Here is a 14801-nt window from a genome sequence, read left to right on the forward strand (position 1 = left end):
AGCAGTCATCATCAATTAACTAATTATTATACTACACTTAACTTACTACTTAGCTCTAGTATTCTTTTAGTGGAAGTCACTGGGCGACAATTAATCCGGCAAATGGGTACCAATGAAGGTAATATAGGCAGTTGACACCAGATAATTAAAGTGATTCGGTAACTAGCAGTCACAGATTAATGTGTTACGTTCTGGTATTACTTCGGTAGATAATTGATACTGGTAATAGAAGGGAAAAGTTATCAATGGTCCTCCAAAGTCTACAAGATCTCCGCGAAGCGGAGCTACGGGGGTTTGGGGGCTGGCCCCCAAGTCAATTTGGACCAGCCTGTATCTATGGGGGGACCAGTCCCCCCCAAACCCCCCTGGGGCTCCGCTTCGCGGAGATGTTGTAGAAGCCAATTGGCAGGTTATGATTGAGTAATGAAAGAAGCACCGGGTGGTAGAATAGAAACATAAATCCAGATAACAATACAGTGGTTGTACACCTAAATAATAAAGAACGTGAAAAATAAATAAGTTAGGAAGCGTTTTGTACAGATGAAGGCGCATCGGACGCGACCGAAGGCGAAGGCGACTGGACTCGTAACAGCGGCGCAGAATCACTGGATTCTTCGTTCTCATCATTCGCAGTGGCCTCTTCCACATCCGCCTCTGTCTCCGAATCCGAGTCGGCCCCTGATGTGTAACTAGGAGGTGGAGAGTGCAGTCGGTGAAGACTAGCCAAGTTAATGCCCTCCTCGTCATTATTTTCCGGCTCGCTTCGCGAGAATGGCGGTGGGGGATGAGAGGGAGGATGAACCACCTGATTCGAACTACTACAGGCAGAGGGAGCTGGCTCTCGCCCCGTCTCTAGCAGCACAAAGTCGTGCTCAGCGCCATACGGAGGCGGGGGCGCCAGCGACCCATGCGCCGGAGCAAGACCCCACTTCTTGACATTGGCCTCTATAAACACAAACCCGGCCTGGCCAAAGTTCACCACTACGCTAGCCGGCCCCGTCGCTCCAATCGTCGGGAACATGTTGAGCCGCACCCCGTGCAGCGCATCGTCCAGCTTCTTGCCGTTACGCGTGAAAAAGATCGTACCCGTTCTAGTTCTATACCCAACGCCCACCACGTCCCCTGGCTGCAGCGGGGGTCCGTAGTGAGGCGCCAGGAACGGCTGGTTGTTACGCTTGACCCCGGTAGAGTCGTACGCCACCGAGTACCGATGGTACCCAGGCAGCCGGAACGTCGGGTAGGGCTTGGTCGCCAAACCTACGGCAACCACTGTGTTAAGCGGCTTGTCGTAGATCTTGGCTTCCCAGTAGTAGACGTCATTCTGTTTGGGTACGGGCAGATTAGTCTGCACGCAGCACACCGAGTCGAAAAACTCGATTTCGGTGCGTCCCTCTACGAAGCAATTAGCGTGAGGGAATTCGGGCTCGAATTCCCATGCCGACACCCCCTTCTCCTGGATTGTCATAAACTGCGAGAGGCTGATGTCGGTGGAAGCGCTGTTTGGCGGGTTCGCCTCTATAAACGCCTTGGCTCGGAGGTAAGACTCCCGGGAGACGTTGTCCATATGCTCGAGAGCCTCTTCTTCTTGCTCGAGGAGGCTCTCGTCGTCATCGAACTGGCCTGCTTCGCCGGTCCCGAGTCGGATGCGCCCTGCCCGGCTCGTCAGGGCAAACCAGATGGCTCCGCAGAGGAGGCCCAGAAGCAGCGTCCCGAGCCCGGAAAGCAGCCCGATGAGCAGCGGAACATTTATGCTCGGGTATTCCTCCTCTTCCGTTATGAATACAGACTGTTCAAACGGCATGATGAGCTACCATCCACCCGTATATGAATAGCGGTGAAATAACGGTCGCCCCTCTTTCTGGTCCTACCAACAAGCTGGCGGATCGATCGGATAACTTTTGGGTATACAGGTTCAGATGCTCGTTTCAGATGCTCGGTCAAATGCTCACAGGGTCGAATATTGTCGTTTCTTTGCCTGAATAATCACCCTGATATCGTTGATATGGTCGTCGCGTTGAGTTGGGAGTTGAAGGTGAAGGGTTACCGGAGGTGGGGAGATAAGGGGAAGAGGCAGCCGCCGCCGCAATGTTGCCCGCATTAGGAAAGGGCCACAAGATCGCTGTCTTGTCACTGCCTCACTTCTTGGTACGCCTAACTGGGCTGGTAGAAGAATCTCGAAATGAGAGTATTCCCCGGTGAAATAACTCGTATATACGTGGAGAAAGCAGTTGCTCCGGTATGTAATTGATGCTGTTATCGGAAAGGCATTATAGATGTAGCATTGCTTGGTGTAGCTGTAGTATTTATGGGAAGCAATACGAAGGTGTTATGTGAGTGTACCTATTGCGAGCGTACACGCCCGTTAGGCTGTAAGGAAGCCGTTGGGACAACTAGGCTTGTGATTTGTTACACTGTAACTACCAAATTGTTACAGGGTTTCTGTTTGTAGGGGAGACCGGCCCCGCCGCGGGTTTGGTTTTCGAGGGCCAGCCCTCGTGCTCCCGTAGCTCCGCTTCGCGGAGGGGTTTGCAGAATCAATTGGGCTTAGTTTCTTATGGAGCATAGACTGCGGCGAGCCCTCCGCGAAGCGGAGCCCCAGGGGGGTTTGGGGGGACTGGTCCCCCCATAGGTGGTTTCTCGTTTTTCAAGGCTAAGCAACAAACATGGTGCACCAGGGAATACTGCATTCATATGTTGCAGCAAATAATTTGTCATGCACACAGTAGGCAAGCGCATGGTTTCCACGCTCTCTCAACTGGCTCTATAATAGCAAAAGTAACAAGCGTGTATAATCAATCCAACAACGCTTTCAACGCTTCCTCAACTCTCTCTGTAATGGCAAAATTAACAAGATCGCGATCAAGTACGTAGACCTCGACCGACTCATTGTAGGCATGCAGAGTGGTGCTATTACATAGCCTCTTGTACCTGGCTGGAATGTCATCGATCATAGTTTTTTGGAATCTTGGGCTGTTGTTCACGGAGCTTTGCATGAGCTGCAACTGCGATATCGACGGCCGAGTAAGCAACTTCTGCATAAAATAAAGGTGGCTAGCCGGCTCCATCTTGACGCCAAGTTCCAGCGTGATGGTAGAAGGTAGCCATTGAGAGCGATATAGCTCGTTCAATTTTGAGGCTATAAACCCAAAGCCTGAACCTGGAAAATTACCATACGACTGCCACTGCAATTTAGCTAGCACTAACTTCTGCGATGGACGATAAAACTCAATGAAATGTAGTGCATCGTTTACCGGTACAAGTTCACAGTCCAAGACTTGCAATAGCGGGAATGGACTGTGGAGATGTCCTTCGATAGGGTAAAAACCCGCGGATAGTATGCCCTTCACCTTCAGGTGGGAAACCTGGGGACAATCAAACTTGATCTTCTCAAAGACACGGATATCGTTGACTTTCAACGACTTTGTGTGGCTGCTCATTATAGTACCACCTTTGACGCCGGGACGGTCATTTGAATGAGATACCTCAAGATCGGTTATACTGCCTGGGAGATGAATCTCGCTCTGCACCTGGTGGTGGTATAAGCAGAGACGGGTCAGGCAATCTTGCGTGGACAACAAGAGCTCATGAAGACGCGGAATTTCGAGTTCTCCGCGGGTTGTTAGATAAACTAGACTTGGATTGATCGTAGGAAGCGGATTGCCACTGGTTTCAAATCCTGCCCACAGGCCCAATTGTGTGTCGCGGGAGAATGAGTTTATGGCCTTGATTATATCACCGTTATGAGTTAGAGTGCCGAACCCCAGGGTTATAGAAAGGTCGCGAATTGGTGGCTGTCTCTTGGCAAATAGCTTGAGAGTCTGTGTCGCTGCGGTTGACGACAGGGTTGTCTCCGAACAACGTAACGCAGCGTTCACCTGCTGCAATCTAGCACTTCGCGCAATGCCGCTCAATGCTTCGGTGAACAGCTCAAGATGCCCCTTGCTGGTATCTTTATCGTTAAAGTCATAGAAAGAAAACCACACAACTTTAATGTAGTGAGAGTAGCGGCTGACAATATCCCTAGATGCGGAAATGTTTTTGATGTCAACTGCATTGCTGTAATAACCTGGCATAGCATATCCAGAGAATGGCGACTCCAAAGCCTTGACCATATCGCTCACACCACCGGCCTTATCTGTAAGACAGCGTGAGACTGCCCGGATTAAGGGGTTCTCGCTAAGAACAGATTCACAGTCATATTCATGCAATATCAATAGAGCAAAGCTAACATTGTGAAATGCATCGAATCGCTTTTGTGACGCTGGCAGTCCCTTGATGTTGGACTTAATCTTTACAAGCGCGGTCCAACCCTCATGAGCAAAATAGTGCTCGGCGCAGTACTCGACAAGCTCCGTGAGAGTTGTGAATTGGCGTTCACTGCTGGTACCATAGTCTGGCATATACAGGCTACAATTGATATCTACTTGGCTCCATATTAGCTCGTTTGCCAGATCAGCAAAATCTTTGCACACTGTGCGGACTCTCCAAATTCGGCTATCACGGCTGTATTCGTATTCTCTTAGGTAACCGAAGACTATCAGCCATATCTCGCGAGGTAGCTTTAACATCCAATCTTGTTGCTGTTGTATAACGTTGTTTAAGTGGAGGTCTGTTTTATGTTTTTTAAGGTGCAATGAGGGCCATCAGCCGCTTTGCAGGTTACCCCAACCCGAATTGCATGCATGCAATTATCTACAATCGTACATTAAGGCGTTCAAAAGTAGTTCCGTACCTGTATATCTGACTGATCGCTTTTTTTGACATGCGCTACTCCAGTCGACTCGCGGTATCACCGTTGAGTATCTGAGACATGTGAAAAACGGTATGTTTCACTATACCGCTACTCTGCCGGAACACTACTAACCCTTCATCCATTAACCCGCAATTTCTATATCCATTACGATCATTATTATCAGGGAAGATATAGTCTATTGTCCTCTTTGTTAATAAGTTGGATGCTTATTGAATACCACCCCTACGGTACCCTTGATAAGGAAGTTTCGTGCTTAATAGGCGAGCGAATATCGCCAATCAAAATATAACAGCCCGACTATGAAAATCTAAAGCCGCTAAAGCATTATTAAATAAGAAAGACAACCCGTTGGAATGGAACCCGCTTACAAGAGAAGTAAAAATAGAGTTGCACAACGCTTACAAACTATAACCCTAATGTACCATAATCAATTGTAACCATTCTACTCGGAAAACCTACAGCACCCACGGAATTACCGGTAATGCTATTATGACTTTAGGATCCGGAGTTAATGCTCTTATATCCCCGTAGCCTTCCACTACCGGCACTCAGGGTAATTAATTAATGCACAATCTTATCTGCAGTACACCAGCGAGATGGATAACCGTTTAATAATGTAAAGAGCGTTGGATTTGAAACATTAACTGTGGCTTAGCCGATAATCACCGTCAAAACACTCGCAGCTGTACAATTAGAACGACAAATGAACATGTACACCGGTAATAGAAAATCGATATTAATGTACAATGCTAACTAATGGAACTTCGATATTAATGTAACTAGAATGGGGATCCCTAGATGGTTAGCTAAAGTCGCGGTATAAAATTAACAGATTAGAATCTCGTGTCTAGAAACAAATAACATTAAATAATAAGCCTCCCTCTTTTTGGTATTTTTTTTATCATCACTTAGTACCAAAGTGGATACCGAGAACCAAGGCAAGAACGATAACGCAAATGATAATGATAAGCAGACACCAAAGCTTCTTCTTTCGGGCGGCTCTGGCGCTGAACACAGCTCTCGTAGTATGGCCAACACCCTGCTCAATGTCATGCTGAACCTCCTGGGCCTGCTCGTCAATATGCGTAATAGCCACATCCTGCTCGGCAACAAGCACCTCCATGTCGTGGAACAGCTGCGCCAGCTCGGACATGGTCTTCTCGATCTTTTCAATTTCCCGGTGTCGGTTCTGGACTTCGGCAAGCGCGGTTCGCGCTTGGCCCCGTCGGTTAGTGCTCATGAGAGCCTGGGCAAACACCTGGCTCTCCGTGTTGTCTACGGCCTCGCGGACCTCCTCCTCGGTTGCATCCGGCTTGACAATACGGAACTGCCGCTCGGCAGCCTCTCTATACCGCTGTCTAAACTGCTGCTCCACGGCCTGGTACTTCTGGATAGACGTCTTGAACTGGTTCTTAGCATTCTCGACCTGTGCCTTCTTGGTCGGGTCTTGCATCGACCTGCTCTCGAGGCTCTTAATGCGCTGCTTGAGCGAGTTCGCCAGCTGTGAAGTCTGTCCCACGAGCTCGTCAATGTTCTTCTGAGTCCACTGCTCGCCCTCGCCGCCGGCCACCTCGGTCAGCGACCGCTTGTGCAGCCCTTCGATTCGATCCACATTGTCGTCGTACTGGACGAGCGACTTCTTGATGTCGTCGATTTCCCGGAAAAACATCATCATATCGTCGTTCCCCTGGGCCCCAACGTTACCCGTCATCTCGTAACTGTTATCTCCGTACGGGTTGCCATACTGAGCGTTCCCATACTGATTGTACCCCGTGTTGTTGTAACTCATCCCTCTCTCTCTCTCTCTCTCTTTTTGCGTGGGTGTCGTGTGTTTTTGGAGGACCGAATTCCAGCACTGCAGAGGGTGGTAAAAGGGGGGCTGGGAGGCTGCCTGCGGTTTCCCTAAAATTTGAAAGGAGGCTGGGTTCCGCCGCGGCCCACGCCAGCATGCTGGCGCAGGCACTATGCAAGCCGCTACATGAACCTCACATATTGGCTGTATTTCACCCCCTTGAAAAGTCGCGATCTTGAGCGATTATAATCGCCGTTCGTATTTATATTAGCCGTTTCTCATTAGCCGCGTGCCGTTTTACTAGCCGTCCCTTTTTCTATGCCATTAATGCACTTTTTCTATACTGTTAGCGGGAGGGGAAGGAAGGGGGACTAGTCCCCCCTGGATGCGATCTATTACCTTCCTCCGTTTCCCCTTTTTTAAAATGCGGTTTTGTTACAACTGCACCTGAAGCAGCATATTGTTGAATTGGGTAGCAGCTGGTAACTGTAGATTTGGCGGTTTTAGCATCTTGGTAGCCAGCATAAACCAGTATTGTAAACCAGCATTGTAGCAAGTTGAATAGCAAAAAGTTTGTAGTAGCAAGTATGGTAAGTTTGTAGTAGCAAGTTATGTGGCTATAAAGAAATGTCGGTTAGTGATTTAGTCCATGACATGCCATTGACGATGCAGCCAGGGTGGAGAAAACCGTTCTTCTTCCAAGTCTATTCCCGCTGAAACGAGTCGCAAAGCTCGTTTCACCTGTCTCGGCTACTAAGCGTAGCCGATGGAATAGATCTGGGCATTTTTGGGTCTACAAAAAATGCCACTTGATTTTACTCATTCTATTACTTTCTATGTGAAATCCATCTTTACTATTCATAAAGATGTGTGTTAAGAAGAAAGAAATCAAAGAGCGAAATATCGCTTGAAATATTTTTTTTTCAGCCGCCACAGGGGGCACGCGCCGCGCGGGCGCCGAATGTCGCCGTTACCATGGTGATTTAGTGCGGCTCATCAAAGCCTTAATTAAGTTTACTCTAAACTTAGTTTCACGGGAATTATCAATTGTGGACTGGCAAAAGCTGCAAATTGTTTGATTTATTTTTATCCTCTTTTGTTGGATTCTTTACATTCATTATCGTAGTTGTACCCTAGTTGAAGTATCAGATGCAAGGTGCTGCAACGCAATCAACGCTGCTTCAACACAGATCGGGCAAGTAGATACGAGATCCCCCTGTCTATCATACTCAACTTGTATAAGTCTGTTATACTGTTCCTGCTACTACGTAGCTACATATCTCACTCTCTTGTATTATTGGCGGCTCTCCAAGGGCTATTGTAGCACAATTGGGGGACCAGTCCCCCAAACCCCCTGTAGCTCCGCTACGCGGAGATCCCATTTGTATTTATTAATAATGTCTTTAAAACTGAAGCCGAAGTACAATCTGTGTAAACTGTTGTAGGTACCGTTTTGCAACAAATGCTTTCTGTTACGGATTTGTTACAGGCAATGCGGCTGTTGGGAAAATGCCGCCAATTACCTTCAGCCGTTACCAGCGTGCCTTACACTAGGTATAGCCATAGCAGAACCAGATCATGGAATGGCAGATATCGACAAATATATTCGAGCAACACTTGGCAAGCTTCGGCAGGAATAGGTTACTTTTTTTCAATAGTCTCCTTGGAATTATCGGGGGAAAGGCTCCATACGGTATATAGAATCTATATGCTATTTATTTTATTGGGATCATCCTCATTGAAGGGTAGCATATTGATTAAAGTAGAGCACCTGCTATGGCCAGGCAATCTTGTTAGTTTTTGTCCATTAGTAGCTCTGGCCAGAATGCGCTTCTATTGGCTCAACAGTACTCAGCGCGTCATGAGCCGTAGAAGCGTCGTGACTGATGAGAATGATTGTAGCAAAGACAATAATACCCATGCAGAGCAAGAACATCCAACCATGTAATACGGTAAAAAACCCGACGCGAAGCGTCGCTCCGGGGGGTTTGGGGGGCTAGCCCCCCAAGTTCACTCTGGATGCTTCAGAGAGACAGCTGTCGAAAAGGCAGTGCGGCTGGGGTGCGGCTTGGAGTTTTGTTGGGTCGCCCAACGTTGGGTCGGCCGAGCGGACGGAAAAATATTCAACAAAAGACGCAGTGCAGCATCAAATTTCAGTGAGGCTGCATAATCTTAATATATAGCGAATTCGATCCCTTTTTTCCTTCGCTTTTTCAACGAATCCGCACTTCACTTAGGATTTGAAGAATTTAAATAACAATGCGACCTGAAATTGAACAGGAACTCGCTCATGTCTTGTTGACTGAGCTTTTGGCGTACCAGTTTGCTTCTCCAGTCAGATGGTAAGTTTACGAACCCCTCGAAAAGAATTAACAGAGCTAACAGAAATTACAGGATTGAGACCCAGGATGTGATTCTGTCGGACTTCAATGCCGAGCGACTGGTTGAGATTGGCCCGTCTCCGACCCTCGCCGGTATGGCTACGCGAACCATCAAGTCCAAGTACGAGACCTACGACTCTGCTCTGAACTTGCAGCGACAGATCCTCTGCTACTCCAAGGACACCAAGGAAATCTACTACACTCCAGACCCAGTTGAGGCTGCTCCGGAGCCGGCTGCCTCCGAGGCCGCTGCGCCTGCGCCCGCCGCCGCCGCTGTTGCTGCGGCTCCAGCCGCGGCCGCCGCACCAGCGCCATCTGGTCCAGTCGAGTCTGTTGCCGACGCTCCAGTCAAGGCTGTTGAGATTCTCCATGCCCTCGTGGCCCACAAGCTCAAGAAGACCCTCGACCAGGTGCCATTGTCGAAGGCTATCAAGGATCTTGTTGGTGGTAAGTCCACCGTGCAGAACGAGATTCTGGGTGACCTGGGCAAGGAGTTCGGTGCCACCCCTGAGAAGCCAGAGGAGACTCCACTGAGCGAGCTCGCCGAGCAGTTCCAGGACACTTTCAACGGCCAGCTCGGTAAGCAGTCCTCTTCGCTGGTTTCGCGACTCATCTCCTCCAAGATGCCGGGTGGTTTCTCCATCACCAATGCGCGAAAGTACCTCCAGGACCGGTGGGGCTTGGGCCCAGGCCGACAGGATAGCACTCTGCTGATTGCGCTTACCAACGAGCCAAAGAACCGACTGGGTGCCGAGCCAGAGGCCAAGGCCTTCTTGGACGAGGTGGCCCAGAAGTACGCTGCTTCCGCCGGTATTTCTTTGGCTTCTGGCGCTGGCGGTGCTGCTGGTGGTGCCGCCGCGGGCGGTGCCATGATCGACACTGCTGCGTTCGAGGAGCTTACCAAGGACCAGAAGAAGCTCATCCAGCAGCAGCTGGAGCTGTTCGCGCGATACCTCAAGGTGGACCTGCGAAACGGCGACAAGGCGTTCGTTGCCCAGAAGGAAGCTACCGAGCAGCTGCAGGCCGAACTCGACCTGTGGACTGCCGAACACGGCGAGTTCTACGCCTCGGGCATCAAGCCGGCGTTCTCGCCGCTCAAGGCCCGTGTCTACGACTCGTACTGGAACTGGGCTCGACAGGACTCTCTGCTTATGTTCTACGATATCATCTTCGGTCGTCTCTCCAAGGTTGACCGTGAGATTGTTGCTCGGTGCATTTCTATCATGAACCGAGCCAACCCGGCGCTCATTGACTTCATGCAGTACCACATGGACCACCTGGCCACCGAGAAGGGCGAGAACTACAAGCTCGCCAAGGAGCTGGGTCTCCAGCTGCTGGAGAACTGCCGAGAGGCTCTCGAGGTCAACCCAGTCTACAAGGATGTTACCTACCCAACTGGTCCAAAGACGACTGTCGACGCCAAGGGCAACATCCAGTACCAGGAGGAGCCACGACCAAGCGAGCGAAAGCTCGAGCACTACGTTCAGTCCATGGCTGCCGGTTGTGAGGCTACCCGGGACCCTGCCTCTGGCACTCACGCCCGAGCTGAGCTTGCGCAGGTGTACAAGAAGCTTTCTACCCAGAACGCTTCTGATAAGGAGACTCTTGCCCAGGTCGAGACTCTGTACAAGAACTTGGTTCAGCTTTTGGAGAAGAAGGAGGCCGCCAACAAGGCTGGCGTGCCAGCCAAGGACACCGTCTCCGCCAAGTCCATGTCGGAGGAGATTATTCCATTCCTTCACCTCAAGAAGCGATCTAGCTCTTCTGACTGGGCCTACGACCGAGACCTGTCTGCCCTCTACCTGGATGGCTTGGAGTCTGCTGCTAAGGAGGGTCTTACTTTCGCCAACAAGAACGTTCTCGTTACTGGCGCTGGTGCCGGCTCTATTGGCGCTGATATTCTCCAGGGTCTGTTGTCTGGTGGTGCCCGAGTTGTCGTGACCACTTCGCGATACTCGCGAGAGGTTACCGAGTTCTACCAGTCCATCTACACCCGGTACGGTGCCCAGGGCTCTACTTTGATTGTCGTTCCGTTCAACCAGGCCTCCAAGCAGGATGTTAGCGCTCTGGTTGAGTACATCTACGACAAGAAGAGCGGTCTTGGCTGGGATCTCGACTTCATCATTCCGTTCGCCGCTATCCCAGAGAACGGTATCGAGCTTGATGGTATCGACTCCAAGTCCGAGCTTGCCCACCGACTCATGCTCACCAACCTGCTGCGACTTTTGGGTAACGTCAAGTCCCAGAAGGCCTCCCACGGCTACGAGACGCGACCAGCCCAGGTTATCCTGCCACTGTCTCCAAACCACGGCTCGTTCGGTGCCGACGGTCTCTACTCGGAGTCCAAGATCTCGCTCGAGACACTGTTCAACCGATGGCACTCCGAGTCCTGGAGCCAGTACCTCACCATTTGCGGTGCCGTCATTGGCTGGACGCGAGGCACTGGTCTCATGAACCAGAACAACATCATTGCTCAGGGTGTCGAGGAGATTGGTCTGCGAACCTTCTCCCAGAAGGAGATGGCCTTCAACATTCTCGGTCTCATGACCCCGGCTGTCGTCAACATCTGCCAGTCCGAGCCGGTGTGGGCTGCTTTGGACGGTGGCTGGCAGTCCATTGAGGACCTCAAGGAGGTTACCACGCGGCTGAGAAAGGAGCTTATCGACTCTAGTGAGCTGCGACGGGCTGTTTCTGTTGAGACTGCTATCGAGCACAAGGTTATCAACGGTCCAGACGCCGATCTGCCATTCCAGAAGGCGTTCGTCAAGCCACGAGCCAACCACAAGTTCGAGTTCCCCAAGCTCAAGTCTTATGATGATCTCAAGAAGATTGCTCCAGAGCTCGAGGGTATTCTCGACCCAGAGCGAGTTGTTGTTGTTACCGGTTTCTCTGAAGTTGGTCCATGGGGTAACTCTCGAACCCGATGGGAGATGGAGGCCCACGGCGCCTTCTCGCTCGAGGGTGCCATTGAGATGGCCTGGATCATGGGTCTTATCAAGCACCACAACGGTAACCTTAAGGGCAAGCCATACACCGGTTGGGTGGACACCAAGACCAACGAGCCAGTCGACGATAAGGACGTTAAGAGCAAGTACGAGTCGTACATCCTCGACCATGCTGGTATCCGACTCATTGAGTCTGAGCTGTTCAACGGCTACGATCCAAACCGAAAGCAGTTCATGCAGGAAGTCATCGTTGAGCACGATTTGGAGCCATTCGAGTCCTCCAAGGAGGCTGCCGATCAGTTCAAGCTTGAGCAGGGCGATAAGGTCGAGGTCTTTGAGATCCCAGAGACTGGTCAGTGGACCGTGCGGTTCCTCAAGGGTGCCCGGATCTTCGTTCCAAAGGCGCTCAAGTTCGACCGACTTGTGGCTGGCCAGATTCCAACTGGCTGGGACGCTCGACGATACGGTATCAGCGAGGATATCATCTCGCAGGTCGACCCAATCACTCTTTATGTGCTTGTTTCCACTGTCGAGGCTTTGTTGGCTGCTGGTATCACCGATCCATACGAGTTCTACAAGTATGTGCACGTTTCTGAGGTTGGTAACTGCTCTGGTTCCGGTATGGGTGGTGTCTCTGCTCTGCGAGGCATGTTCAAGGACCGATACCTTGACCAGCCAGTCCAGAACGATATTCTCCAGGAGTCGTTCATCAACACCATGTCTGCTTGGGTTAACATGTTGCTGATCTCCTCTTCTGGTCCAATCCGAACCCCAGTCGGTGCCTGTGCCACTGCCATTGAGTCTGTCGACTCTGGTGTCGACCTTATCTTGACCGGCAAGGCCAAGGTGGTCATTGTCGGTGGTTACGACGACTTCCAGGAGGAGGGCTCCCACGAGTTCGGTAACATGAACGCCACTTCCAACGCTATTACTGAGATGGCCCACGGCCGAACTCCACAGGAGATGTCGCGACCAAACACCACTTCTCGAGCCGGCTTCATGGAGTCCCAGGGTGCGGGTATCCAGATCATCATGAACGCCAAGCTTGCTGTCGAGATGGGTGTTCCAATCTACGGTATCGTCGCCATGACCGCTACTGCCTCTGACAAGATTGGCCGATCCGTTCCAGCTCCAGGCAAGGGTGTCATGACCACTGCCCGAGAGAACACTGCCGATCTCAAGTACCCATACCGAATGCTCGATATCAAGTACCGACGACGTCAGCTCGAGATGCGACAGAAGCAGATCCAGCAGTGGACTGAGACCGAGTTCGCCTACCTCAAGGAGGAGATGGCCACCCTCAACCTGTCTCCAGAGGAGTCCTCTGCCTTCTACAACGAGCGAACCCAGCAGATCTCTGCTGAGGCCCGACGACAGGAGAAGGAGGCCCTCAACAGCTGGGGCAACGAGTTCTGGAAGCAGGATTCGCGAATCGCGCCACTGCGAGGCGCCCTGGCTACCTACAACCTTACCATTGACGATTTGGGTGTCTCCTCCTTCCACGGTACCTCCACCAAGGCCAACGATAAGAACGAGTCCAACGCGCTCAACACGATGTACGAGCACCTGGGTCGATCCAAGGGTAACCCAGTGCTCGGTGTCTTCCAGAAGTACCTCACCGGTCATCCAAAGGGTGCCGCTGGTGCCTGGATGTTGAACGGTGCTCTCCAGATCCTCAACTCTGGTCTCGTTCCGGGTAACCGAAACGCCGACAACATTGACTCCATCATGAAGGGCTTCGAGCACGTTGTCTACCCATCCGTTACCATCCAGACCGACGGTATCAAGGCTGCTACCGTCACTTCGTTCGGTTTCGGTCAGAAGGGTGCCATTGCTGTGGTTATTCACCCAGACTACTTCCTTGCTTCCCTGGGTAAGAGCACCTACGAGGCTTACCAGAAGAAGGTGGCTGCTCGATACAACAAGGCTTACCGATACCTGCACCACGCCATTGCCGAGAACTCTATGTTCGATGCCAAGGACAAGCCACCATACACCGAGGACCAGGAGCCATCTGTCTACATGGACCCATTGGTGCGAATTGGCTACGAGAACAAGTCCAAGAGCCTTCTGTTCTCCAAGACCAAGCCGGTGCGAGCCTCTGCTACTGGCGCTGAGGAGCACACTGCTGATGTCCTGGCTGAGCTCGCCAAGTCTACTGTGGGCGCTTCTAGCAACGTTGGCGTTGATGTTGAGTCCATTTCTGCTCTCAACATTGAGAACGTTACTTTCGTCGAGCGAAACTTCACCGAGGAGGAGCAGAAGTACTGCTTCGCCAGCCCAGACCCACAGGCTTCCTTCACTGGCACCTGGTCTGCCAAGGAGGCTGTCTTCAAGTCCCTGGGTGTTAAGAGCCAGGGTGGTGGCGCTGCGTTGAAGACCATTGAGATTGTTCGAGATCAGAAGACTGGTGCTCCAACCGTTGTTCTTCACGGTGATGCCAAGGCTGCTGCCGCCGCTAAGGGCGTTAAGGCTGTCAAGGTCTCCATCTCCCACAACGATCTTCAGGCCGTCGCTGTCGCCGTTGCCGAGTTGTAAGCTTCATTTTCTATATTTTAGTTTTAATTTGATTATTTTTATGTTTTACTCCTGACTTCATTGGATACTGTCCACCCCTGCCCCCGAAACCCTCCTTATTACCGTAGGTAAATGATTTTTGTAGTCTCGCAATTGAAGGCAACCACATTTTGGCTGTGTAATTGAGCACAATGAAATGAGGACCATTGGAGAAGTGTCATCTGGAACAAGGCTTGGAATCAATGAATTATTTAAATCACTATTGTATTATAGAGTCGGAAAAATAATAGTTTGTTACAGTGCTGGAACTCGGTTGCGGAAGTTTGTTACAAATTTTAGACCTCTGTGACTAGAAAGGTTGTAAAATTGTTGGGAGCTCTGTAACTGGAAGCTTGTTTCGCAGTTGGGAGCTC

The 14801-nt window shown here is 50.9% G+C and overlaps 5 protein-coding genes across 5 annotated transcripts; 2 read left to right on the top strand and 3 right to left on the bottom strand.

Moving 5' to 3' along the window:
• Nucleotides 1-520: 520 nt before the first annotated feature.
• Nucleotides 521-1801, bottom strand: TRVA0_055S00342 (SSH4 family protein; the record flags this gene model as incomplete). The annotated part of the gene is made up of 1 exon (XM_076687327.1): nt 521-1801. One exon carries the CDS (start codon nt 1799-1801, stop codon nt 521-523), a length of 1281 nt encoding a protein of 426 aa, XP_076538425.1.
• A 991-nt stretch (nt 1802-2792) lies between these two features.
• TRVA0_055S00364 (F-box protein) lies at nt 2793-4568 on the bottom strand (the record flags this gene model as incomplete). The annotated part of the gene is made up of 1 exon (XM_076687328.1): nt 2793-4568. One exon carries the CDS (start codon nt 4566-4568, stop codon nt 2793-2795), a length of 1776 nt encoding a protein of 591 aa, XP_076538426.1.
• A 1089-nt stretch (nt 4569-5657) lies between these two features.
• SSO1 (syntaxin) lies at nt 5658-6542 on the bottom strand (the record flags this gene model as incomplete). The annotated part of the gene is made up of 1 exon (XM_076687329.1): nt 5658-6542. One exon carries the CDS (start codon nt 6540-6542, stop codon nt 5658-5660), a length of 885 nt encoding a protein of 294 aa, XP_076538427.1.
• Nucleotides 6543-8007: 1465 nt separating this feature from the next.
• TRVA0_055S00408 (uncharacterized protein) lies at nt 8008-8493 on the top strand (the record flags this gene model as incomplete). The annotated part of the gene is made up of 1 exon (XM_076687330.1): nt 8008-8493. One exon carries the CDS (start codon nt 8008-8010, stop codon nt 8491-8493), a length of 486 nt encoding a protein of 161 aa, XP_076538428.1.
• Nucleotides 8494-8804: 311 nt separating this feature from the next.
• FAS2 (trifunctional fatty acid synthase subunit FAS2) lies at nt 8805-14409 on the top strand (the record flags this gene model as incomplete). Its single annotated transcript, XM_076687331.1, has 2 exons — nt 8805-8887; nt 8940-14409. The coding sequence occupies 2 exons, from the start codon at nt 8805-8807 to the stop codon at nt 14407-14409; spliced, it is 5553 nt and encodes a 1850-aa protein (XP_076538429.1).
• Nucleotides 14410-14801: the final 392 nt, after the last annotated feature.

Source organism: Trichomonascus vanleenenianus (genome assembly GCF_965637985.1).
Source record: "Trichomonascus vanleenenianus strain CLIB 3782 genome assembly, contig: TRVA0_055S, whole genome shotgun sequence".
Lineage (NCBI taxonomy): Eukaryota > Fungi > Ascomycota > Dipodascomycetes > Dipodascales > Trichomonascaceae > Blastobotrys > Blastobotrys vanleenenianus.